This window comes from Rhinopithecus bieti, unplaced genomic scaffold, assembly GCF_001698545.2.
Source record: "Rhinopithecus bieti isolate Rb0 unplaced genomic scaffold, ASM169854v2 scaffold_2872, whole genome shotgun sequence".
In the NCBI taxonomy this organism is placed as follows: Eukaryota; Metazoa; Chordata; class Mammalia; order Primates; family Cercopithecidae; genus Rhinopithecus; species Rhinopithecus bieti.
Genome location: NW_016803832.1, coordinates 129683 through 156459, shown reverse-complemented (window position 1 = coordinate 156459; position 26777 = coordinate 129683). Strand labels below are relative to the sequence as shown.

The 26777-nt window shown below is 49.5% G+C and overlaps 2 protein-coding genes across 9 annotated transcripts in view; both read left to right on the top strand.

Moving 5' to 3' along the window:
- Nucleotides 1–1604, top strand: part of LOC108517047 (uncharacterized) — a 160118-nt gene extending 158514 nt beyond the window's left edge. For 5 of the 6 annotated variants that reach the window (XM_017854846.1, XM_017854838.1, XM_017854870.1 and 2 more), the window contains 3 exons: nucleotides 449–564; nucleotides 700–970; nucleotides 1436–1604. In XM_017854846.1, coding sequence (XP_017710335.1) covers nucleotides 449–564; nucleotides 700–970; nucleotides 1436–1483 — 435 coding nt within the window. In that variant the 3' untranslated portion in view covers nucleotides 1484–1604. Of the gene's footprint in view, nucleotides 1–448; nucleotides 565–630; nucleotides 971–1435 lie in introns of all 6 variants that reach the window. The other variant, XR_001881994.1, reaches the window with a different exon arrangement.
- A 7676-nt stretch (nucleotides 1605–9280) lies between these two features.
- The window catches only part of SLC25A48 (solute carrier family 25 member 48), a 48512-nt gene continuing 31015 nt past the window's right edge, over nucleotides 9281–26777 (top strand). For all 3 annotated transcript variants that reach the window (XM_017854903.1, XM_017854900.1, XM_017854906.1), the window contains exons 1-4: nucleotides 9281–9659; nucleotides 17148–17191; nucleotides 23234–23305; nucleotides 25354–25612. In XM_017854903.1, the coding sequence (XP_017710392.1) occupies nucleotides 9614–9659; nucleotides 17148–17191; nucleotides 23234–23305; nucleotides 25354–25612 (421 nt within the window). In that variant the 5' untranslated portion in view covers nucleotides 9281–9613. The remainder of the gene's footprint in view (nucleotides 9660–17147; nucleotides 17192–23233; nucleotides 23306–25353; nucleotides 25613–26777) is intronic.

The window sequence follows — 26777 nt, the reverse complement described above, 5'->3', positions numbered from 1 at the left end:
AAAAAAAAAAAAAAAAAAAAAAAAAAAGAGAGAGAGAGAGAACAACAGCAGCAACAATAGAGCCATTGTGAGAACTGTATACAACCACGTGCCTAAAGTGCTAAGCATGATGGTGAGCTCACAGAAATATTAATTTGGTCCTTAGGACTTGCTAGGCTCTCAGACAAATGTTTCACTAGCATCATCTCATTTAATCCTAACAGTAATCCTATAAGATAAGCGGTACTATTATTCCCATTTTATGAATGAGAAAACGAGTCTCAGAGAAGTTAAGTGACTTGACCAAGGGCACACAGCTAGCAAGTAGCAAACCTGGGATTTGACCCGAAGCCTGTGATCTGTAACATTCCTAATCACCACCATGCAGCCGGGCACTGTGGCCCGTGACTGCAAAGACAGAGGAGGCAAAGCGGGTAGGTTTTAATCCCAGACACACCCTTCCCAGCAGAGTGCCCTTGGATGGGTGAGTGACATCGCTGAGTGCTTCCTGGGTTGCAGAGCAGACATGGACCTGCCCTCTTCTGGGACTGCCACTGTGGCGTTGCAGGCACAGGCTGGTCCTGGGTATCTGGGCCTGAACCTGGGAGGTGGGCTTGCATCAGGCTGACCCTCTTATTCCTTCGTACCCAGGCTGCCTCGGCACACTCAGACCTCATCTCTGGGTCCTCACACTCACTGGCCTGCTGCCCCATCCTGCAGGTCTCGGCAGGGTTCGCCCATGACAGTGATCAGGATGCCCCTCTCTCCAGGAACCATGGTCTTTATGCCTCAGGATTCGTGCATTACTACAGAACCCCTGAAGAGGGGCTACACACTAGCCCGGGGCCTCCTGCCTCTCCATCTGGGAGCTAGGGACCCTCAGGGGCTGCCCAGGGCTGGTGCAGTCATACCGCGGGGATGCTGGAGCTGGCTGCAGCAGAAGCCACTGGAGAGCAGGCCCCCAGCACCCACTGAACATCAAGGGACGAAGGTGATTGGGGGTAGGCTCCCAGAAGTCAGTTTGCCCTGGGACCAGAGCTGGCCTGGGACCCTGGCCCTCAGGCCTGTATTCTCTCTGTCTCAGTGCCCATGACCATGGATGAGGGGCATCCTACCCGCTTGCCCAGCAGAGCCGGCAGGAAGAACCCAACCCTTGGCAGATTCTCCCAGCCCCTCTCAGCCCACTAGGCTGCTCCCTGCCAGCATGAGGTGTCCCATTCTACAGGCCTGGGGTTTGCCTTTCTCCTCAAGGGGCAGAGGGGAGAAACTCAGCCTGTGCCCCACTTTCAGCCACTCCACCCCTAGGAAGAGACCCATCCCGCCCCAGGCTGCCACCTTCCTGTTCTCCTAGCTGGAAAAACTGCCATGTGAGAATTGAACAGCCACACCAAAAGTGGCTTTGCAGAGAAGTGTCCATCTGGTCCGGAACTCTGACCTCAGACCATTCCTTTTGTAGCCCGTCCCAAGCTCAGACAGAGGGAGCAGGAGCCACCTGAACAACTGAAGGGTGCAGACAGCCAGAAGCTGGTTTTGTAAATAAATCGTGCACCTTGAAGCTGGTGAACTAACTGGATGCTTTGGAGTAATACTTTCAGCTTCAATTTATTAAGCATTTACTTTGTAGTAGGCACTTTACAGAGATCATCTTCATAATCGTTGGGTGTAGACACTGGTGTCATCTCCATTCTACAGCTGAGTAAACAGGCTAAGAGATGTTAAGTAGGGTGCCCGAGCTCACACAGCTAGCAAACAGCCAGGAAGAGTGCAGCTGGGATTTACACCAGCTCCATCTGACCTCGGGTCAAGTACTTAAGCACCTCCTCGCTACATTCTTCCTCAGTGGGTCTATGCATAGCAAGAAATGAGCCAGGTGCTCCCCTATACCCAGGCCTCTGCTAGACCCATCTCGCTGTCTCTTTTTCCTCATTGCCTCTGTACCTTTCCTTCCCCTGCCCTTGCCCTTGGGTAGAGCAGGTGAGGAAGGTGACTCTGCATGTGTCTGCCTGGCCCTACCTCCTTGGACTGTGTGGACCTGTTTTCTGGTGCTCCAGCCCAACCTCCAGCCCCAGGCTCACCTGGCACATGGCTGAAGCACACTGGGATTTTGAGAGTATGTGCTCATCCCACCTACTCCGGGGCCAGACACTTAGATGCTGGTTCCTGCTTGAAACTCCTTTAGCACCAGCCACACTGGTGTGTCCCACGTTCACAGCCTCTCTGTCCCGTGGCGCTGGTTTTGTGTCTCCTCCCTGGGTGTGGGTTCTTTGTTTGCTTTGACACTCACACATCTCTGACCACTGGATCCCCGCTCCTCCATCCAATGGCTGCTTGTCTGGAATGCCCTCACCTGCTCACCATGCTTCCTGAGGATGAGGACCTTGAGAAGGAGAGAGAAATCAATTGGTCACACTGGCGTTACATCAAAGAAATTCTTTTAGAAAATCTGTTTTACTATTTCCAAGGCACTCCTATGACTTCCCGTTGGGTTTAGGGATTTGGGGTTTGGAGTATGATGGGAGTATGAAGAAATAAAGTTGCCCTTGCCAGGAAGACTTGTTGGCTTTGTTCTTGGGGTGAGGCAATTGGACTGTTCCCTTTATTTTCCAAGGGCTGGAAAACTTCCCGACTCCCCTTGCATTCTCCCACCTGGTGCTGCTCAGGAGGTTCCCTCTGCCTCTGCGCCCTTCTCCACTGCTCTCAACTTAGCTTGTCTTTTTAGTTTAGGGCCTCATCGAGGAGCTGGCTTCTGTGGGCCCTCACTGCCCCCAAAGGAATAGACAGGTTGGGAGGTATCTATGTGTATGGTACAAACTGGGGCCACTCTCTCCTTGTGCAGCCCAAGCGGGGTCCGAGCCATGTTCCCTCCTCTCCTCCCATGTGGTGTGCCATCCAGACCCAAGTAGGGCTGACAGCCCTGCAACAGCCTGTCAGCAACCCCTTGGCAAGCTGGAGGTACCTTCCCTGCACTTCGGGCTTAAGAGACCCTCCAGAGGTTTTCCATGCTGCAGAGCTCTCTTAAGGGAGTAGTTTGCAGGAAAGATTTGGTGCAAAAGAGATCCCAGATAAGGGGCTGGCTCAGCTGGAAGGGCAGTTTGCTTCTGGCCCACCTGGTGGCCTTGGCTTGGAGCTGTCCATGTGCTAACACAGACGTGAACACTCAGGACACACAGGCCATAACGATGGTGAGGTTTGACTTGCTGAGTGTGTCACCACGTGCCAGTCATGGTGCTGAGCACTTGACATGCATTGACTCACTGAGTGTGAGTTAAGTGCAGCCTGAGTGAGGTACAGTTATCATTCCCATCTTATAGAGGAGGATGTCTGGGCACAGTGGATTAAATGGCGCAGTGAGCTCCTGCTGGGGGAGGCTGAACTGCCTGCTCTCAGGTGCTGAGCAGGATCACAGCCCTTCTGAGGAGCTAGACAGGCACAGGCTTCAACTTCCCAAGGGCAAGCCCATCAGGTCCCTGCAGAGAAAAATGCTGATTGCAAGGAGCCTGAGCCAGCCTCGGCATAGAGGCTATGGAGGTTTGTCCAGGTGAGATACAGCTGGCCCCAGACATGGGCCTTTCATCCACTCGCAGAGTAGCAGCAGGACTAAGGACTGCCTCTAGCCTGTAGATGCCACTGCCCACAGAATCATGGCCCAGCCCCTTTCCTTGACGTTCAGGGTCCTCAGGAGCCAGACTCCAAGCCTTCCAACTTCCCTTCCCACAGCCATGGGGGCTTTGGGTGAGCAAACTTAGCTTGTCTTTTTAGTTCCAGCTCAAATGCTGCTCCTTCCCAAGACTTCTAGGTCTGCCCTCCACATTTCCTGTGGTCCTGCCTGGCCTGTATTTGAGGTCAGACCTGATGTGAGGTTTATGGGTCTCCCCCAGCACAGCAGCTGACGTTTGATGAGTGCACGACAGAGGAGACCACCACATGGCAGAAGATGGAGTAGGCTGTCCCCAAACACTGACTCTTCTGTCACTGTCAGCAGCCAAACTCCTCCGAGTTCCAGGAAGTTTAGCATATAGCAGGTGCTTAGCCAGGCTTTCAGATGGGACCTTGACAGCAGCAGGCAGCAGTGGCTCCTCCTACATTCCCACAGAAACCCCTTGATTCCAAATCTCTCCAACCTGGGCTATCTGGTCCCCTGACCTGCCTGGCCTTCAGTCAGGCAGACAGCGGCATTTCCTATTCTCAGACGTCCACAGAGCCAGCCTCAACCCGCAGGTTGACTCTGATGGAAAGGAGCACATATGATTTTCAAGCTGGTATCAGATATCACCATGGCCCAGAATTTCAGACTTCTGTGGACCCACAGGACCCTGTCAGGGAAGAAAGGATGGAGAGCAGCCCAGGGCACTGGGATGGTATTGGGGGAAGGGATGTTTTCCCCCTGATTCAACTGTTGCAGGAGTCCTGTGAATATGACACAGTTGGACAGTGTTAGTACCATCACACTGATAGTGGAGAACCTGAGGCAGAGAAGTTAGGGCATTTATGCAGAGGGGTGGGGGTGGGGGCAAGGGTCATTTGGGAAAGTCACTTCTACTTCCTGAGTCTTGGCCAGGAGGCAGCACTTTTTTTAATAGCATGGACCCTGGAGTCAAACAGCAGGTGTGACTTCATCGTCCTCCACTGACTGCTGTGTGGCTTTAGAGAAACTGCTTGACCTCCCTGGGCCTCATTCTTCTCACCTACCCAAGGAGGACTTGCCTCAGAGAATTTAATAAGATGGTGTAAACAAAGCATGCAGCACTGGGTCAGCTCGGAGCCCTGAAGTGGAAGAAAGCCTGGGACATTCAAGGCTTCGATAGATCTACACAGGTAGAGAGACTGGGGTGTCACCTCCTATCCAAGCACACAGCACCCAAACACCTCAGATGGGTTCTCATCAAGCCTCTCAGAGGTTTGCTCTGGCACCTCAGACTCCCCTCTGAGCCTCCTGGGCCAGCATCTCCTCCACGGCCCACATAAATACTGAGTATGGCTCTCTGCCAGACAGTGCCTGGGAAACTGGGCCAGGAAGCTATCCAGAACCAGCAGCCACCCTTGTCTTCTCCGCCAGAGAGCCTCAAGTGCTGTGCATCAGCGCCCTCTCCTGGCGTACCATGATGAGACCTCCGCAGCTAATATCCCTGTGGCCAAGAATCTCAGACTTCTGTGGACACCACCTAGGAGGGGATCGTCCTTACCTTCCAAAAGATAGAGGAAGAATGAAGGTCTGGACTTTCCCAAGATGCCCAGAGAGGCAGCAGCAGCACTGGGACAAGAGCCCAGGCAGCCCAGTCTTCCCGCCAGCTGCTTCACCCCCTCACTTCACAGTCACTTGCCTCTGTTTCTTGACTGCCAGCCTCAAGCTGAATAGGTGATGGGCCACATTGAGTCTGCACATGCTCTGCACATACCTTCTCAAAGTGCCATCAACAAAGGAAGAAATCCTGCTCCCAATGAGAAGCTCAAAAATCGTGTGCTCCTTTTCCTTCCCATCAGAGTCAGGGAGGGGGCTCAGAGCTCCTGTTGTCTGAGGCCAGTGCAGGAATGATGCAGCGGGGGCAAACGCTCAAAGAAGAAAGACAGCAAAGCCTGCAGTCCCGTTTCATTAATCCTTTGAACTCAGTCCTGAGTAATTGTTGTCTGCCTGCTCTGTGGCAGAGCCTGAGAATGTCATGGTGGCAGATAGGTCAGACAGGTCTTATCTATCTTCCTGCAGCAACCAAGCATTGCACAAGGACTGAGCGGCATGGTGAGAGTTGGAAAAAGAAGCAGAAGTGACTTGAGAGAGGGCAATGAGGTCTTGACCTCCCGTGAGGGGACTGGGGAGGCCTCCTCATGCAGAAGATGCTTCGGCATAGATCTGATGGAGGTAGGAGTTGGCTATGAGAAGGGCAGGGAGAGGGAGCTGCAGGCAGAGGGAGTGGTCAGTGCAAAAGCTCTGTGGGGAAATGTGGCTGGTACCTTTGAGGGCCTGAAAGAAGCCGGGCTTCTGTGATGCTCCAGGAAAGGCCGGGGGAATCCTCATACCCGGGAGTGATGTGGCCATCTCTTCAGCTCTGTCTTGTACCCGGACACCCTCTTTGTCTGCCAGCCACCGGCAGGACCTTCAGACTTTTCCCCATATCTCCCCATTTAAGGCCCAGCTGATGAGCAGTGACTACCCACCAGGACTATGCCAGGCTCTGCAGGTCCAGTGCAGAATGAGGCAGTACCCTATTCTCAGTGGACTCACAGTCTGGATGGGAAGACAGATTATCAACCGTTGAGTCTGACAGCAGTGGTACAGATATGCTCAGAATATTCCGAAACACAGATGAGAGCTAGCAGATCCCGTGTGGCATAGGGTGATGAGGCAGGCCTTCAAGGAAGGCCTGTCAGGAGAAGGCAACAGCTGAGCTGAGTCTTAAGAAGGGGGCAGGGGTCAGCCAGGGGAGAAGGAGGGAGAAAGTGTTCCCCACAGGGGAATAGCACATGCACAGTCACACACATGCACAGAATGTGGGACATTGAGGTGAGAAGTGGAAAGGTAGCCAGACCCAGTCCCACAGAGCTACACACAACACACTGGCGGACTGGAATTTATGCTCAAGATCACAGAAAGTCATCAAAGGTCACTAAACTGAGCAGATTCAAGATTTCAGAAGCTCACTGGGGCAGCAGCTGGAGGGTGGATATAGGACTGGGGCAGAGGAACCCAGGAACCCATGTCCACTGTGATCCAGGCAGGGCAGTGGCACAGGCCTGGGCTGAGCCACATTCAGAGACACCAATGAGGTCTGGATGTCATTGAGGGGATAGACACTCAGGACTTTGTGGCTGGTGGGATAAGACCTTGGGAGAGAGGAATGGAGGATGGCATCCAAGGTTCTGTTTTGGGTGGCCACTGGGTGGAGGTGTGTTTCTCTAAGTTGAAGAGGCACTGGAGGAGGAAGAGTGAGTTCACTGAGGGATGTGCTAAGGTGATCTGAGCCACCCAGGTGGGGGTGTTGAGTGGAGGGATGTCTGGAGTCAGAAGCGAGGTGTGGGGGTTATACGCTAAGAGATGGGAGGTGCGGGTGGGTGAGGGTCCAAATGGGGCCCTGAGGAATCCACACCTGAGCATAAGAAGGGGCCAAGGGAGCAGGGAAGAAGATGAGAACAGCTGGAGAAGCAGGAGGAAAGCTGGGTGAGGCAGGAATCCGGAAGCAGAGGGGAGCAGGCGGCATGGGCAGGGCCTTCACTGCAGCAGGTCAGGCATGCACAGTGGCCCAGGCGTTTGCTGCCCAAGTGTGGCAGGTGGACATGGGGAGGGGATTGTTGGCTTGCCTGAGAGAGTGGCTGGGGAGGTGGGAGCTGTGGAGCTGTGTAGACCAAAGGTGCAGCCAGGAGACTCCAGGTTTGGAGAGCCTTGCCTGATTGCTTCCTGGAGAACAATGGACTCTCTCTCCAGTGCTCTTACAGCCACCTCTGTGTAGCATCTCAGACGGACTGTCTCCTCTCAAACAGAGATTTTCCCAAAAGCAAGGCACCAGCACAGACTGGTGCTCAGGAAATTTCTGTGGCCTGAAAGTGTCGATAAGAAATGAGGAGTGGGCCACTAGTTAACAAATGCTATCAGCATAGCCCATTTGCATGTCCCACTACAGAGGAAAGTGCTCTGAGAGGTCATCATCGGGGAAGGAACTGAGGGAGAAAGGAAATGGGGTTGCTTTCTGGCCCTAGTCACACAGGGAGTGGATTTCTCTGTGAAGTTTCTTTCTCTGTGTAATGGCCAGTAGCTGCCCTGCCCTCTCCTGAGTGTAGAATGCAAATGTGAATGGCAGCAGACTGCAAGTAGTGCTCTGAAGTGCAAAGGCCAGGAAGAAGGGAAGGCCTAGATCCTGGCCACAGAGCCAGCATTCGGCCTAGGCTCATAGCCCTGTAGTCTGGGATTCTCCAGGCCAGGGTCCTTCCTGCACTTCCCTGGGTGATGCGCCCCATGGGCAGGTTTGTGGCACGTATTTGGGAATGGAGTGCAGTAATTCATTTTGGAAAGTGACCCACTCCTTCTGCTCTGCTCCAACTCATTAGCAGTTCAAGCAGCAGCTTTCTGGGCCTGGGAGGCCATCCTGGGGCTGCCAGGGACACTGCCTGCCAACTTAAGACCTCCTCAATTGGTGCTGACACAGGACTGAGGGGATGACAATCTGCCTGGCACCCCTTAGGTGGTCTTCCAAAGGAGTAGGTTTTGAGAATTGGCAGGCTTTCCACTTGTGGATGCATTCCAATGGTGAACTCACTAAAGCGCCACTCTTCAGAAACCTACATTTCTCATAGTGGCCCTAAGCATATATCCCGGGCAAGGCAGGGCACAGCTTGGGGTTGATGCTGACGGTAACTCTGAAGCCTGAAGACTGAGTGGGTCACCATGTGCAGCAGGAAGCTGAGGTGCGGGGATGGGGTATGATGGTTCCACTCCTCCCTGGAACTTTGCAAAACTTCTCCAGCCAGGCTGGCAACTCCATCCCGGGCTGTCCTCTCCAGACACAGGTCCACTCTCTGTGTGCCGGGGCAGGGGAGGGAGCAATGCTGCAGGAAGCTCCCTTCACCTCCAAGTCCCCACTTCTCAGTGGACAGGCCTTTGTAGGATCAAGCTTTGGTGGTCAGGCTGTCTTGCTTTGGAAGAAGGAGATCTGGCTATCACTGCATATTAACCTGGATGACGTGACATGGATATGTCCAGGGGGACAACAGCAGGCCCAGCAGAGGCCCCTTCCTCCTGACCATACCCTCCACCATTCTTGTCAACGTTGGGGTGTCTTGGCTGAGACCCACAGCTGAGTCCCTGCTGGAAACTAGCGGAATGCTGGGTGGCTTTGCGTCTTCTTAGGAGGGGAGGAAAGAAACTCTCATTGAAACAAAAGCCTCTCCACACAGCAGGCCACTTCTCCAGTGAGCATGGGCCTCTGGCCTGGGGCCTGGCTGAATGTAGGGTCTGACTACAGAGAGGGAGTTTGAGGTAGAGAGCACCACCTCTCTGCCTTCTGTTGGCCCAGAGCGGACAGTGTAGGCTGAGCCAGGGCCAGGCAGGGAGCTGGGCCCCTAGAGAGTTGTAGCTGAAAGTTAGACATGACCCTGAACCACCAGGTGCTTGCTCTAGGTACGGGGCACTGAGTGGGACATGTCTGGGGAACAAAAAGGCATCACTGCCCAGAGTTGGGATGGGAAAGAGTCCACCGCTGATTGGAATCAGCATTGTCAGCACAGCACAGGGAGCAACGCCACCAAATGCCATCTCTGGATGGGCGGCTGGCACTTTTACTTCAAAGGCGCCGAGGCTCTTAAGTTGGCAAGGAAGGGACCCGGAGAAGGGAGAACTAAGAATTTCACTTGATGACCCTGGCCTTTTTGGGTCTGGGATGAGCCTCGCGGAGCGCACCCTTAACCACCCAGAGTGCTGTGCCTTTAAGGTCCACTGGGGGCGTGATGTCAGCCGCCCTCCGGCACTTGGAGAGGTGAGCGAGGCAGCCCGCGCAGCGGGTGACTCGGGGGCTGGGTTTGGAGAAGGACCTGCGGCGTGCTGGAGACTCCGACTTTTGTCTTGCGGCGCGCTAGCGCCCGCGGGCCATGCCCCACTGACCCTAAGTGAGCACTGCCCCGGCTCCAGGAGGGCGAGACCGGAGCATTGGCCATGGGAAGCCTCCAGCTGGAAGACTTTGCGGCCGGCTGGATCGGAGGTGAGTGTGCTTACCCGGACCCCCAGTCAGAGAGAGCGAGCCTGGTGGAGTTTGCCGCAGTGCTCTGAGGAAACTTTGCGACTCGGTGCGCTCCCATCCCGCTCCCCGTTGCGCGCGCAGCCTGCTTTGGGGAGTGCCCGGCCCTGAGATCCCCCTGGTGGTCTTGCAGTTGCCAGGGCTAAATTCTGAGAGCTTCACAGCGATTCGGGCTGAGCTTCTGCTTTGCTCATTAAGTTAGGAACCGTGGGACTTGATGCAGTAATGATTAAACAGCTGGTCAAAGCCCACAGCCAATGGAGGTTCCTAGCGGCGCACACACCCTTCAGTGACCTGGTGCACACCTGAATTCCGGACGTGACTCGCGGGAACTTATGTATGAGGGTGGCGCTTGGCTGCTGACCGCGGGGCGCAGGGTCGTGGGGAGCCAGGCTGCGAGATCAGGCGGGCCCTAGAGGACGTCCCGACTGGAAGGAGCAGCGCTCTCACAGCAGGGAGCGGAGCGCCGGCTGCAGGTGCTCATTGTCAGGCTGCAAGGAGCACTTAACTGCCTTCAGCCGCCGCCAACCGTCAGCCATCGCCTACCCCAAGGCACCTTCTTCGGGCACTCTTGGGTCTGCTGGTCCCTTCGCCACAGCTCCCGGAGCCACTTTTTTACTGGGCCTGCAATAGGTTGCCTGGGCGAGAGTTGCATTCATTTCCTTGCTTCTCCATTTTTCTTTCCAATAGGTCTATCCCTCTTTTCTCAGCTATTAGGAAAGGGGGAAGTTTGAGGGACTTTGCTAATTGTAAAAAAATAAAATAAAATAAAATAAAAAGTCTTTCTTTTGACCCATCTAAAAGGGTTATCCTAAAAGGGATGTTGGCAAATGTAGCCCCTCACCAAAGGGGGAAAAAAAGATAATAAGATGAAAAGAAAAACAAACCAGATTGGATCCTAACTCCTCCCCTCCCACCTAGCAGGAGACCACACCTCCCTACTCCCACCGGTGGCTGCAGGGCCCTGCTTCACACCTTCCGGAGCAGAGGTGGCTCCTTTCACATTGAGTAAGTCTGTTGGCACAGATGTCCTTGGGTGGGGCTGAGACCCGCCTCTCCTAACTGTCCCAGCCAGAGGGCTGCGGTCCCCTGGGCATATCCAGGCCCTTTTTGACTGGACATTATTCCACCATTCAGCGGGGCAGGCAGAGAAAGGAGACACTTCTGTGGGCTGCCCCTTAAATAAGCAGACCACCTTCAGTAGGGATGCAAATGGCTTGGTTTGAGAAATGCCCTGGAAGGTAGGGCTGAGTCAGAGTAGTTCCAAGACTCTGATACCCCTTCCCACCCCCAAACGTGATAACACGCGAACCCTCCTCAACTCACAGCAAGTAGGGGATTTTTGTGCTTTATTCTGGTATTGTCCTTACTTTGGTGATGTTATTGAAAGTAATGGCAAAAATCGCAATTACTTTTGCACCAAACTAATAACATGCCTTTTTTAAGGCTTCCATAAAATGATGATAAGTGTTTACTATACTTGAATACTTACTAGCTAGGTGCCAGGTATTGTTTAAGTGCTATATGTTTTCTTTTAAAACAATTTTATCAAGGTTTATTGTACATATTATAAAATTCACCCATTTCAAATATACATTTCAATGCCTTTTAGTAATTTTACAGTGGTGCAACCATCACCATAAATTTGTTTTAGAACATTTTCATCCCCCAGTAAGATCCCTCATTTGAAATTGAATGCTGTTCCTTCTCCTTAATCTCCTTGCTATAAATTTGCCTTTCCTGGATATGTTATGTCAATTGAATCTTGCAATATGTGATCTCTTGTGTCAGTTTATGTATAATTCTTTAATTATTATAACAACCTCAAAGAGGCAGGTACCGTTGCATCCTTATTTTACAGATGAGGAAATTGAGATACAGAGAAATTCGCTGACTTACCTAAGACCATGCATCTAGCATTGGCACTAAGATTCCAACCCAGGCTGCCTGGCACCAGAATCTGCCATCTTAATTTCATCTTAACTCTTTCCAAACAAACTTACATAACAAAATGTTGCCCTTTTTTTGATATTACCCCCACACACATACACATTTTGTTTGAGATTTTACTGGTTTGTGAGGTGCCAAGGTCTGGAAACCACTGACCTCATAATCCCAATTTTTAAATCTCAAACCCCCTGCTTTCAAATGGGTGGCAGGGAGATGTTGACTCAAGGCTGGATCTAAGCCTGCTCTGAGCTGAAGGATGTGTGCACTCATCATGGAGGAAGCCATGGAGCCTGAGGACCAGCGCTCCTCCCCCCACTACTGGGAAGGGTCAATTACTGCTGTCACCTCTCTGCCTCTGCCCAGTTTAGTAGGTAGGCTAAGAGGGGACAGGTGGTTTTGGACCCAGGGATTCATTGTTCTGGGATTAGCTGGTTTCTTTGTCCCTAAAAATATCTAATAGTCCAGGAGCCCTTAGCTACCTTACCTGGTTAAATCACCTCTACTAATGCAGATATTTCCTTCTTCATCAGTGTGCTTGGGAATTTGTCTTTGAAGAACAGTTTCCCTTTCAATTTCAGTCACCAACTGCTACAACAAGGCTGATATGGTTTGGCTGTTTCCCCACCCAAATCTCATCTTGAATTGTAGCTCCCATAATTCCATGTGTCACGGGAGGGACCCCTGTGGGAGGTAATTGAATCATTGGTACAGGCTTTCCCATGCTGTTCTCATGGTAGTGGACAAGTCTCATGCAACTTTGGAACTGGGTAACAGGCAGATGTTGGAACAGTTTGAAGGGCTCAGAAGAAGACAGAAAAATGTGGAAAAGTTTGGAACTTCCTAGAGACTTGTTGAATGGTTTTGACCAAAATGCTGATAGTGATATGGACAATGAAGTCCTAGTTGAGATGGTCTCAGATGGAGATGAGGAACTTGTTGGGAACTAGAATAAAGGTGACTCTTGCTATGTTTTTGCAAAGAGACTGGTGGCATTTTGCCCCTGCCTTAGAGATCTGTGGAACTTTGAACTTGAGAGAGATGATTTAGGGTATCTGGTGGAAGAAATTACTAAGCAGCAAAGCATTCAAGAGGTGATTTCTAAAAGCATTCAATTTTATGTATTCACAAAGATATGGTTTGGAATTGGAACTTATGTTTAAAAGGGAAGCAGATCATAAAAGCTTGGAAAATTTGTAGCCTAATTATGCAATAGAAAATAAGAACCTATTTTCTGGGGAGAAATTCAAGCCTGCTGCAGAAATTTGCATAAATAACAAGGAAATAAATGTTAATCACCAAGACAGTGGGGTGAATATCTCCAGGGCATGTCAGAGACCTTGGCGACAGGCCCTCCCATCACAGACCCAGAGGCCTAGGAGGGAAAAATTGTTTTCTGGGCTGGGCCCAGGGCCCCCCTGCTCTGTGCAACCTAGGGACTTGGTGCTCTGTGTCCCAGCCACTCCAGCCATGGCTAAAAGGGGCCAAGGTACAGCTTGGGCTGTGGCTTTAGAGGATGCAAGCCCCAAGCCTTGGCAGCTTACACATGGTGTTGAACCTGCATGTGGATAGAAGTCAAGAATTGAGCTTTTGGAACCTCCATCTAGATTTCAGAGGATGTGTGAAAATGCCTTGATGTCTAGGCAGAAGTTTGCTGCAGTTTGCTGCAGGGGTGGGGCCCTTATGGAGAACCTCTGCTAGAGCAGTGTGTATGGGAAATGTGGGGTGGGAGCCCCACACAGAGTCCCCACTCGGGCAATGCCTAGTAGAGCTGTGAGAAGACAGCCACAATCCTCCAGACCCCAGAATGGTAGATCCACTGACAGCTTGCACCATGCACCTGGAAAAGCCACAGACACTCATTGCCAGCCTCATGGGCATTATAATTTTTATAAAATTATTTTTTAAAAAAGAAACCCCATTTCCTTTCTCCCTCAGTTCCTTCCCCGGTGGTACCTCTTGGAGCACTTTCTTCTGCAGCAGGGCGTGCAGATCAGCTATGTTGATAGCGTTTGCTAACTCATGGGTGACACTCATGCCAGCAGCTAGGAGGAAGGCTGTACCCTGCAAAACCACAGGATGGAGCTGCCCAAGACCATGGGAACTCACCTCTTGCATTAGCATGACCTGGATATGAAACATGGAGACAAAGGAGATCATTTCAGAGCTTTAAGATTTGGGTGCCCCACTGGATTCTGGACTTGCATGGAGCCTGTAGCCCCTTTGTTTTGGCCAATTTTTCCCATTTGAAACAGGTGTATTTACCCAATGCCTGTACTGCCATTGTTTCTAGGAAGTAACTAACTTGCTTTTGATTTTACAGGCTTTGGACTGTAGACTTTTGAGTTAATGCTGAAATGAGTTAAGACTTTGGGGGGCCATTAAGAAAGCATGATTGGTTTTGAAATGTGAGGACATGAGATTTGGGAGGGGCCAGGAGTGGAATAATGTAGTTTGGCTGTGTCCTCACCCAAATCTCATCTTGAATTGTAGCTCCCATAATGTGTCATGGAAGAGACCCATGTGTCATGGGAAAGACCCAGTGGGAGGTAATTGAATCATGGGGACGAGTTTTCCTTTGCTGTTCTTAGGGTAGTGAATGAGTCTCATGAGACCTGATGGCTTTATAAAGGGGTGTTCCCCAAGCTCTCTTTTTGTCTGCTGCCATGTAAGACATGACCTGCTCCTCCTTCACCTTCCACCATGATTGTGTGGCCTCCCCAGCCATGTGGAGCTGTAAGTTGATTAAACCTCTTTCCTTTATAAATTACCCAGGCTTGTGTATGTCTTTGATAGCAGCATGAGAACAAACTAATACAAAGGGCTTCTTAATCTAAGTGGCCTTGGGGCAGCCTTGGTTCTCTTCAAATTGTACAAGTCTTGTGAGTGTGTGTGTGTGTAGGTATTTTTTCTGTGAAAAGATACAGTGTATCATCACTTTTCCAAATGGGTCTTCATTTTAAAAAATTCTATGGTGACATTACTCACATTTGAGCATCCTGTAGGTGTCAGGCTCTCTGCTAGGTATTTTATATGCATTGCTGAATTTCATTCTTACCATGGAAGCAGGAGATAGGTACTGTTATTATTCCCACTCTATGCATGCTAAAAGTGAGACATAGAGAAGTTAAGTAACCTGCAGGTAACTGAAAGTTTTCAGGTCTTTTCTTTACACATATCCTGCCCCACTTTTTGAGCTGAAATTCATATAACAGAAAATTAACCATTTGAAAGTGTATAATTCAGTGGCATTTATTACATTCACAACACTGTGCAGCCATCACTTCTATCTGGTTCTAAAACATTTTTCTCTTGACCAAAGAAGATGCTGTACCCTTCAAGAATCACTCCCATTTCCACCTCTTCCCAGTCCTGGCAACCACTAATTTACTTTCTGTCTTTATGGATTTACCTATTCTGGATAATTCATATAGGTAGAGTCATACAATACCTTGCCTTTTATGTCTGGCCTTTTACATTTAGCATAATGTTTTGGAGGTGCATCTATGCCGTAGCATGCATCAGTAGTTTGTTTCTTTTTTATTGCCAAACAGTATTCCTCTGTATAAATATCCCACATTTTCTTTATTCATACACCAGTTGATGGGCAATTGGATTATTTCCACCTTTTGGCTATTGTGAACAATGTTGCCATGATGTGTGTGTACTTGTACTTGTCTGAGTATCTGTTTTCTGTTATTGGGTATATATGTAGGAATTGAATTGTTGGGTTAGGTTGTAGCTCTATGTTTAGCTTTTTTGAGGAATTACCAAACTGTTTCCACCATGGCTGCACCATTTTGCATCTCTACAAGCGATGTACAAGAGTTCCAGTTTCTCTATATCCTTGCCAACAGTTCTTTTCCACTTTTTTTTCAATTATAGCTATCCTAGTGTGTGTGAAGAGGACTCTCATTTTGGTTTTAATTTGCATTTCCCAAATGACTACAGATGTTGAGCCTCTGTTCATGTGTCTGTTGGTCATCTGTGTATCATCTTTGGAGAAATGTGTGTGCAAGTCCTTTGCCCATGAAAATTATTCAGTTGTAAGAGTTATTTCTATATATGGACACTAAATTCTTATCAAATATGTGATTTCCACACATTTTCTCCCATTCTGTAGGATGTCTTCACTTTTGTGTGCAAAAGTTTTCAATTTTTTTTTTTTTTTTTTTTTTTTGAGGTGAAGTCTCGCTCTATCGCCCAGGCTGGAGTGCAGTGGCCAGATCTTGGCTCACTGCAAGGTCCACCTCCCGGGTTTTACGCCATTCTCCTGCCTCAGCCTCCCGAGTAGCTGGGACTACAGGCGCCCGCCACCTTGCCCGGCTAGTTTTTTGTATTTTTTAGTAGAGATGGGGTTTCACTGTGTTAGCCAGGATGGTCTCGATCTCCTGACCTCGTGATCCGCCCGTCTTAGCCTCCCAAAGTGCTGGGATTACAGGCTTGAGCCACCGCGCCCGGCCAAGTTTTCAATTTTTATGAATGTTATTATTTCTTGTGTTGTGTAGGGGAGTTAGAGATAACCTCTGACCCCCTGTTTAGCTCCTACTGGTCTCTTCACCTGAATATAAAACAAAATTGACACCAGGCTGGTTAACAAGAGAAAAATAATACAGATTTTATTAGTTTTTCACGACATAGGGATCTTCCCAAGAGAGTGAAGTCGGGAGAAGTGGCCAACACAAGATCTTTTCATACTTTTTAAACAAAGAGTGATCAATGTGAGAAGAAATGACAGGACAAAGAAAATCTGGCTAGGGTGGTGGAATTTTGCTAGAGGAGTCACTAGAAGTATGGGTGGGGGGCTACAAAACAGGTGGAATATAAGGATTGCTTCATTAAGTATGAATTCAGGGCCACTGCAGCCTTCAATTCCGAATCCCGGCTAGTAAGAGCTATTTTCTTACCCTGGTATGGGGAGGGTACCCCTCCCAGAGGAATCTTTATTGCTTGCTGCATGCAGGAAGAGGCAGGTCAGTTCACTCTTTCAGAAATTATGACTTCTCAATGTTTTCAACTTGAAATAATCAATGTACCCATCTGCTATATTGTGGTGTGGCATGTCCTTCACTCCTTCGGTTGGTTGTACACTTGCTATCATATCTAAGAGTCCATTGCAAATCATGGGCCAAGATTGTTTTCTGTGTTTTAGTTTAAGAATCTTATAGCTTTGCTCTCCCATTTAGATCTTTGATCTATTTTGAGTTAATTTTGTGTATGGTATGAGGCAGGGTGTCTATCTCCACTCTTTCACTCTTTTGCCTGTGAATATCTACTTGCTCCAGTCCCTTTGCCTCCCTTTTATGGAGTGATTATTTGTTTTACTCTATTTTCTCTGCCTTCCTTGGTGCATGGGCCAGTGCCTAAAACATTGGAACCCACCCACTCCCCCTACCCCAGCAACTGACCATTGACTAACTGAGTGCCTGTTTTGTCCCAAGAGCTGACTGGTGCAAGCCAGGAGTCCAAGAGCTGAGTTACCAGGCATTCTTTTTTGATCCACAGGTGCAGCCAGTGTCATCGTCGGCCACCCTCTGGACACGGTCAAGGTACAGTAGCCATGTTTCCCATTACCTCTTAAAAAGAGGCATGGAGCTGACCTGCCTATGGGACTATGCCTGCTGTTTCTGATCTCCCAGAGAATCTTCTGCCCAGGGGAGACACTCTGTTGCCAGCCCAGGGGGAGTGGGTGCCAGGAGATCTGGTTTAGACTCGAAACACTCAGAGGTCCAGGTAGAACTTGAGAACTAGATTGGAGATGGGAACCCATCATTACCTGATGAAGCACATAGGTGTGAGGATTCTGGAGCTGGTGGGGCCTTCCTAGCATTGGGATTATCCAAGCCCCTTGTTCTGGGATGTTCCCTAGAAAGGGGAAGGGGCTCATCTCAGATCATACAACAAGTTAAAAACTGAGGTGTGAGATGCTGCAAAGGAGCAATCTTTCACCCCATCCCCACCCCTGCACCAGTCCCCAGTGGTAAGCAGAACTTAGACCTATGCTCTGGGAATGGAGCCATAATTGTGCCTCCTCACTGCTGACTGGCTTCCAGATCCGTTTCTAAAGCTCTGCCTGGACTGTGCACAGAGAGGAGCCTCACAGGCCCTTTTCAAATGGCTGCTGCAATGTCCTTTCTCCCCATCTTGCTCCCTGTATGAAAATGGACCCTCTCCTAGGTCAGGGTCCATGTTCACCCTCTTCTTGATGGGAAGATCAGTCTACCTGTTTTAAATATTTGAAGAAACACTTCAAGTAAGTAGTAAAAGGGGGTGTTTAGGCTCCCCAGGGGATGTCCCAATGCAGGGGGATGGCAGGCAGGACCCAGTGCTGGGAGATGGGCACACAAAGTGGTGAGTGAAGCAGGCTTAGTCGACACTCCTGGAATAGTATAATCTTCCCATTTTATACAGGAGGAGAGTAAAGTGCAGAGTTCCGGATCCTGCCCCAGATCTCAGAGCAGGGCATTGTAGTGCTGGATTCAAAGCTCCAAGGTAAACTTTACTTCCAGGCTGACCTAGGCTTTGAGGACTTAGGAGTGAGGGAGGCAGGTAAGGAGACAGATATTTTTAGGACACTGATGGACAATAATTAGGGAACACAACAGATGCACAAAGCATTTATGGACAGTGGTAGGTGCTAGGGGGACACACAAGGTGATGGCAAAGACAGTGACAAGACCCTTCTCTATTTTGAAGTCAGGGATGGCCTCTCTGCCAGGGAGGCAGCTAAGATGAGACTCAAATGTTACAAAGAGCCAGACATGCAGAACTGGGGTCAGAGTGCTATTCACAGAGGGACAAGCTAGTGCAAAGGCCCAAGGGTGGGAACAGGCTGCGATGTACATTCTCCAGGAAAATAAAGAAGGCCAATGTGTGTATGGTGCACATAGTGAGCTGAGCAAGTGGTGTGGTGCAGGTGCTGGGAGAGGCCCAGGGAGAATGGGATTGCAGAGTGTGCTAGGGGCCTTGCTGCCTGCCTCCTGCCAGCCCTGCACACCCAGGCCCTGGATCCCAGAGCTAGGTTTTCTAGTCAGGGCTTGGCTGCCTCTAGACCAGGAGTCCCCAACTCCCATGCCATACCAGTACCAGTCTGTGGCCTGTTAGGAACTGGGCCACACAGCAGGAGGTGAGCAGTAGGCAAGGGAGCATTACTGCCTGAGCTCTGCCTCCTGTCAGATCAGTGGCAGCGTTAGATTCTCAGAGGAGCACAAACCCTATTATGAACTGCGCATGTGAAGGATCTAGGTTGCCTGCTCTTTATGAGAATCTAATGCCTGATGATCTGATGATTTCACCTCGAAACCATCACCCCACCCTGGTCTGTGGAAAAATTGTCTTCCACAAAACTGGTCCCTGGTGCCAAAAAGGTTGGGGACCACTCCTGTAGACCACTGGGACTGGACTGCAATGGACAGGCTTTGGGGTGGGGGGTATCTGCCTCCTTCTCATGAACATCCCACTGGGGTTCTTGTTTTGCTTCAGCATGCTCTGCACCATTCCAGGCTGCCCCCTCACTACCCAGTCCAGTCTGGGGCATGCATGTTGGCCCAGGACAGTCAGGGCATGGCCTGTTCTGCCAGATCAGGGGCAGGCCAGGCAGTGACTCAACTCTAAGCACTGAGGCTCCAGCCACCTCACCTCCTGACACTGAGCACTCATCCTCTTCTCCTTCGGTTTTCAGCTGTGGGGTGTTGAGAGCTTCCAATGGGAGGGACACCATGAACTGGAGTAGCATGAGATTCATAGCACCCCTGACAGGAAGCTCATAGTTTTCAGCTAAATATTGCATGAAGGGCCATGATCTTCAAGATGTATCCACTGCATTCACAGAATCCAGGGCCCCCATTCTCTATAAGGACCAAGGAAAGCGTCAGAGACCTGAGAAAACAGTATATAAGAAGAAAAGTACACAATAAAAATTAATGCTGCACTAAATATTTACAAAATATAACCTCATGTTAAATAGTCAAATGCAACTCAGCTTTCTTAGAGGTCTATGTGGATGATATTAATATGGGATGTACATTAAATATATACAATTATACTTAATTTTATCTTACTTGATACAATAGGAGCAGGTTTGCCAAAGTGGAAGAGTCCAAATCTAAGCAAGTCTTAACATTGATTCTGCATAACCAGGAGAGATGAGACAGATAATGGCGAGACCATCCATTCTGTAGGCCCAAAATGAGGGCTCTGGACACCTCAGATTTGGAGATATTTTCCCTAATAACTAAAAGCACTGAAGCTGGGCTAGGGAACCAAACTCTCTTCTCTCTTGTCTTTCATAGGTGTTCATTGAGTACGTATTAGATACCTAACACTATGTATAGGTCAGAGAACCCAACCCTCAGGGCAGTCACACCTGGTTAAGAGCTTGGACTGGACTTGTTTTGGTCTCAGTAGGCTACAGGTTGGTGGAAATAGCAGCCTCTGGGGTCCTGTGGAGTGAAAGGCCTTGGGGATGAACCAAACGAGGGGGCCAGGTTCCTGGGGAAACCATGTGAGTCAGTGTGGTTGACTTAATGATGGTCCCCAGACATGCCTGTGTCCTCATCCGTGGAACCTGTGAATGCCATCTTACATGGCAAAAGAAAACTTTGCAGGTATAATTGTGTTAAGGATCTTGAGATGGGAGGATGATCCTGGATTATCGGGGAGGTTTTTAAATGTAATTACAAGTGTCCTTATAAGAGGGAGGTGGAGGGAGATTTAGATTTCTTCCTACAAAAGAGGAAGAAAGCAATGTGATAACAGAAGCAGGGTGAGAAGAGGAGCCATGATGCTGGGCTCTGGGAAAGGGGGTGAACCCCAAAAGCTGGGGGAGACAAGAAAACAGATTCTCCTCAAGAGCCTCTCGAGGGAGTGCTGCCCTGCCAGCACCCTGATCTTAGCCCACTGAGACTCATTTCAGATTTCTGGTCTTAGAACTGTAATAGAATGCATTCATGCTGTTTTAAGCCATGAAGTTTGGGGTAATTTGTTACAGCAGCAACAGGAAACTAATGTAAGGAGTCAATTGTGTTCATCTGTAAGATGGGGCCAGTATCAGTGCCTTAGAGCATCTGTGGGATTTAATGAGGTCAGTTTTATATTCAGTTGTGTTCATCTCTAAGATGGGACCAGTATCCATGCCTTAGAGCATCTGTGGGATTTAATGAGGTCAGTTTCATATGATGGTCAGTATGCAGTTGGTACAATTAAATGCCCTCTCCTGCTATCACTGGGGACCCTAGAGACTTGGGCTTTGCTGCTGGCCTCAGTGCCAGCCTACCCGAGTGCTCAGCATGCCTGACAGACCTTTGTTCCATGGCTTTGAAATTATTCCGTGGTCTAGGTTTGGCTCTCAGGTTGAGTTCCTTCATGTATTATTGGCTTGAGTGACTCAACCTCTCAATTTTCTTAGCAGGAACTTGATTACTTGTTGCAGCGGGTGGGTGGTAGTCAAACATTCTGTGGATTCACTTTCCAGGGACAGCCCTGGGAGAGTGTTGGACCTCATGACAGCCTTACATGGGGCACAGAGAGAGATCTGCACCCCTCCAACACCTCCTAAGTTACCACCTGGCCCAAGTCATTGTCCTGGTTGTGGACATACCACTCCGAGATAGGCCTCTGTGGTTCTGCTCAACAAGAAGACCTTGAAGGCCCAGTTCTCATCTTGCTGCATCTTCCAGGGAGTCTCCCCCACCCAATTTAAAATTACCTTTTCCTTCTTATCACCCAGCTCTTCTTATCCTTGGTTTATTTTCCTCTATAGTACTTGTCTTCATCTAAAATATATATTTACTTGGGAATTACTTTTTATTGACCATCTTTTCTGACTCCACCAGATTGTAAATTCCATGAGGGCAGACTCTGGTTTCTTTACTGCTGAATTCCCTGAGATTGGAATAGTGCCTCCAATAGAATAGGCCCCGAACAAATATTGGTTGAGTGAGTCAGTAAACACACTTCTCTGATTATGAAAGTAACACTTATGAACAGGGTGTGTCCTATTTCCTATATTTTCCTATGGCTACATATGTTTGTAAAACTATTTAAAGGGGTGCTTCTCAAACTCTTGGCCATGTTATTAGCCATGGTCATAAACTCAGGGGAGGAGCAGGGTGAGAGCAAAGGTGGGTCCAGTGAAGCTTTAGTCTTACATGTGACATTAATTTGTTGTTGTTGTTGTTTTTGAGAAAATTTATTTCCATGTGAGTTGTATACTTTACATTAGTTTTAAACTACATAAACTAAAAATAATGAAAGTAACATCTGCTGATTGTAGGAAAGTTGGAAAATGCAGAAAAGTCCCATGCAGGAAAACATCGCCTGTGATCTTCAACTCTGAGATCACCGTTTTAACTACATGTACCCTTCCAGGGCCTCCTCCACTTGTCTACAGAGCTGAGCTCAGGTGGTTTGTGTGAAAAGCTAGCCTGCTTTTCTGAGTCTCAGCCTCTCACTGCAAACTGGGCTGCATAGAATTTCCTCTTTGGTGGTCTCATGGCACCTTCATGCACAGGCATGACATGCTGTGCATGCTGACAAAGTGTTTTGATGGAGAATTATGGGCAGCACATCTTAAAATAAGTGCAGCCCTCTAAGGCTAGGGCAGGGGTACTCTTGAGTGGACTTACTCAGACCCTCTGGGCCTGTCAGCTGCTGCCCCTGGTCACCAAAGCCAGCCTCCATTAGAGGCCACCACACCTTAGCCATATAGTCCTTGTTCAGTCAGTGCAAAAGGACTGCTGTGCCAGGGCTATGTCCAGCTCTGGAGATGAAAGGAAAGTAACACAGGTGGTCCTACCCTAGTTGGGTGACCCAACATAAACCCTATGTAATCAGACACATAGGGCCACTTGACATTTCGACTCAGACCTAAAAGATGAGGAGGAGCTGGAGGAAGAGCCTTCCAGAAGTGGGGAACAGTAGGGGCAGCTGGATGGAGGCAGGAAAGAATTGCTGCTGCAGGGTCTGGGAACATGCAGCTCATGCAGGGCCCGGGGAGAGGAGATGGCACATGGGGTGAGAGACAGGTGCCTCCCAGTCTCAGGGAGAGTGTGGAATTTATCCTACATTTGATGGGAGGCCACTGGAGGCTTCATTGACCTTTGAAAATGATCAGTCTGCCTGTTGTATAAAGAGAAATGGAGGAAGTGAGGGAGAAGCAGGAGACCAGGGAGGGCTTCAGGCCATGTTTCTGGTGAGGATGAGGGGTGAGGCCTAGGGTGGTGGTTCTAGGGACAAGAAGAGCAGGTCTCCCTCAAGGATATTTTGGAGGGGGCAGCGACAGACAGCAGATAGGGTAGAGTCCCAGTTTAGTTTTTATACTCAAGAGGCGGGGATCATACAATCATTCAGCACAACTAGCTGTCCTTTGCCATTCTTTCAGCCAAGCAGGCTTCTTTGCAATGAGTGAGTCTGAATGGGACATTGGAGGGAGGCAGTGCAAGCCAGAAACAGCACCAGCCTGGCCTGGACTGAAACCCAGATCCTTTGCTGGCGGGGGTCACTATGAGCAGGGCCTTTCCCTCCGGGCATCTTTGGAGTAGTGGGCTATGAGTGATCTCTGAGCCGATCCATGCCCTTGCCTCTCTCCGCAGACTCGCCTGCAGGCCGGGGTCGGCTACGGAAACACCCTCAGCTGCATTCGCATGGTGTACAGGAGGGAGAGCGTAAGTTCCCCTTGGGTGGGTGGAGTGATGCCTGCCTGGTACCCCACAGGCTAAGAACCAGGGCCACAGCCCCACACCAGCTTACAGATGGGGACCTCTCATTCTGCTCTTCACACTCAGCTCGATTTTCCCTGCTTCATCTCACACCATACCTCAAATATTACGTGTTACCTAAACTCACCCCTGCCACCTACCACAGCATAACTGAAGAAAAACTCCAGTTTTGTGTAACCACTATGGAGAAATCCTGAAGAATCTGGAGCCGCAGTGTGGAAAATTCCTGCAAAAACAAGGCGATCACTCAGTTTTTCACAAAGGAATGAGTGACTGGCAAACCGTGTGCTGATAGACTTCCCTTTCTCTGGCCTGGCGGCAGTCAGGCACGTCTGAGCCTAGACACCAGAGTTTACCTGTGCCCAGGTTGCTTGAGACTGTGTGACCTGAGGTGTTCCTTTTCCAAAGGGAAAACTGAACCATACTTTGTAGAAGATGCATCAGACTCCCTTCTTGAAAATTGGCATGTGCTCCAGGAAGACTTTCTGAGGCCCCCCTTTCTGGAATTCAGAATCAACTTTAAAATTTTGAATGAAATGACCTGATTTAAAGAAAACATCAGGTGGAACCCTGTCGCAGCCCTCTGACTTTTCTCTGAGTCACTGGAAACGTGGCCCCATTGTAGCCACTGTCGGACTCCATCCTAACAAGTGCCCTGGGGCTCGGAAGCCTCCTGCAAGCACCTAGAGTTTTCCCACGGATGAAGTGTGTCTTGCATCAGGGTGTTGTTGTAACTCCCTTGATCGGCTGCTTTACAATTGGGGCGAGCACTGCAAGCCTAGCACTTGGTGTTCCTGGGTGATGTGGTGGGAGTCCACAGTCCCCTGAAAGTGGCTGTTGATTCTCCTTTTGGCACACATTCCTGACAGTGTCTGCCAGCCTGCGAACCAGCTCCGGGGTTTTGGTGGGGACTGCAGGCGGTTTCTCTGAGGCATAGCAGCTCATGGCTAAGCCACATCCAAGTTATCTGAATGGTCTTGTGATAGAAGAACAGTATGAAGCAGGGTGTGTTCACGTGTGTGTGTGCATACATGTGTGTATATATGCACATGTGTGTGCATGTGCTGGTGTGTGTGAGGCACCCTGCCTCTGGCAGCCAGGGTAGAGTGTGTGCAGCAAGGACTAGTGGGTTTGTGCACAGCCTGGAGTCTGCACAATAGCTTCCCAGTACTTTCTCACATTTGATTTGGCATGCATGTGCTACCCTGACTCCTCCAAGGGCCTGTGGAATTTTCCGGTTTTCCTCAGCACATCTGTGGTATTCATCAAGAATGCCGTGTGGAAGGGACCGAACCCCAGCCTGCAGCACCCCCTCCTCAGCCTCCTGCAGCCCGTGTGTGCGCATCCTGTATCCTTGTGTAACCCCTTCAGCCACTTCTGTCAGGAGACACCCATGCTCGTGGGCACTCATCTACAGGCTGGCCCAGGCACCCCTCGGGGATCTGGGGAACCCCTGTCTTACATCACAGGCTTAGCAGGCTGCCTATGTTGTAACTGCCTGTCAATTTGTTCCGCACCTCACTTTCCCCAGACTATGAGCTCAGTGAGGGCAGAGGCCGTTTCTTTGTTATGGTTGCTCCCCAGGGCCTGGCCCCTGGCCAGTGCCTGGATAATGTTTTTGTTGTGGTGTATGAGGTGGGGGTGTGTGATGCTTGGCCAGCCCACTGCTCCTAAGGTCTCCTCAGGTTTCCCCGTGGCCACAGCCTGACTTTTTTCCAGCCCAAGATCACTGCCCCTCCCGGCACATGTGGGTTCCAGGCCAGGACACCACCCGTAGGAAACAAAGCGGCTTGCAGAAGCTGGACTGTCCTCAGAGCAAGGACGCCTGCCCCTGAGCGGCCCCTGACCCTCTGCCTCCTGTTGCATCAGCACCCTCTTCCCCTCTCTTCATTGACACTTGGGCAGATGTGTCCGGTGGTGTTCCCTGCCATCCTGGAGGCCCTGCGACGGCAGCCCCGGGTCCTCACGCCTCTTCCTTCTGGGTTTCACTGCAGGTGTTTGGCTTCTTCAAGGGCATGTCCTTCCCCCTTGCCAGCATTGCCGTCTACAACTCCATGGTGTTTGGGGTCTTCAGTAACACGCAGCGGTTCCTCAGCCAGCATCGCTGCGGGGAGCCTGAGGCCAGTCCTCCACGCACGCTCTCGGACCTGCTCCTGGCCAGCATCGTGGCCGGTGTGGTCTCTGTCGGGCTGGGAGGGCCCGTGGACCTCATCAAGATCCGGTTGCAGATGCAGACACAACCGTTTCGGGACGGTAAGAGGCCAGGGGAGCACAGGCTGGTGTCTGGGACCTGTGGCCCTTTCTTGGTTTGTGGGATCTGGGACGTGGTTGTTAAAATTCTTTTATTGAGCAAGGCATTTACCTTGTCACCTGGTCGTCCGTAATTACAGGCATACCTCAGAGACATGGGTTCGGTTCCAGACCACTGCAGTAAAACAAGTATCACAGTAAAAGTCACATGAACTTTTTGATTTCCCAGTTCATTTAAAGTTATGTTTAGACTACAGTTTACGTGTTAGACTACATATTACGTGTTACAGTGTACTTCATGTAACATGTAATATCTGAGGTGTGGTGTGAGATGAAGTAGGGATGTACATAACTTTACTGTAGTCTAAGTGTGCAATGGCATTATGTTTTAAATATATATATATATATATATATACACTTTAATTTAAAATACTTTAGTACTAAAATTATTGACAATTATCTGAGTCTTCAGTGAGTTGTAATCTTTCTGTCGGTGGTCTTGCCTCGAAGTTGATGGCTGCTGACTGACCAGGGTTGTTGTTGCTGAAGGTTGAGGTGGGCTGTGGCAATTTCTTAAAATAAGACAACAATGAAGTTTGCCACATCCATTGACTTCCTTTCACAAAAGTTTCATCTATAGCATGAGATGCTGTTTGATGACATTTTACCCACAGTAGAACTTCTTTCAAAATTGGAGTCAATCCTCTCAAACCCTGCCGCTGCTTTATCAGCTAAGTTTATGGAATATTCTAAATCCTTTGTTGTCATTTCAACAACATTCACATTCACAGAATCTTCACCACTAGTAGACTTCATCTCAAGAAAAACTTTCTTTCTCATCCATAAGAAGTAACTCTTCAACTGTTAAATACTGTCATGAGATTGCACCATTCAGCCCCATCTTCAGCCTCTACTTCTCATTCTAGTTCTCTTGCTTTTTCCACCACATCTGCAGTTCCTTCCTCCATGGAAGCCTTGAAGCTCTCAAAATTATCTGTAAGGGTTGGGGTCAACTTCTTCCAAACTCCTGTTAACATTGCTATCTTGACCTCCTCCCATGAACCCCAAATGCTCTTAAGAGCATCTAGAATGGTGAATTTTTTCCAAAAGGTTTTTCAATTTACTTGGTTCAAATACATCAGAAAAATCACTATCTATGCCAACTATA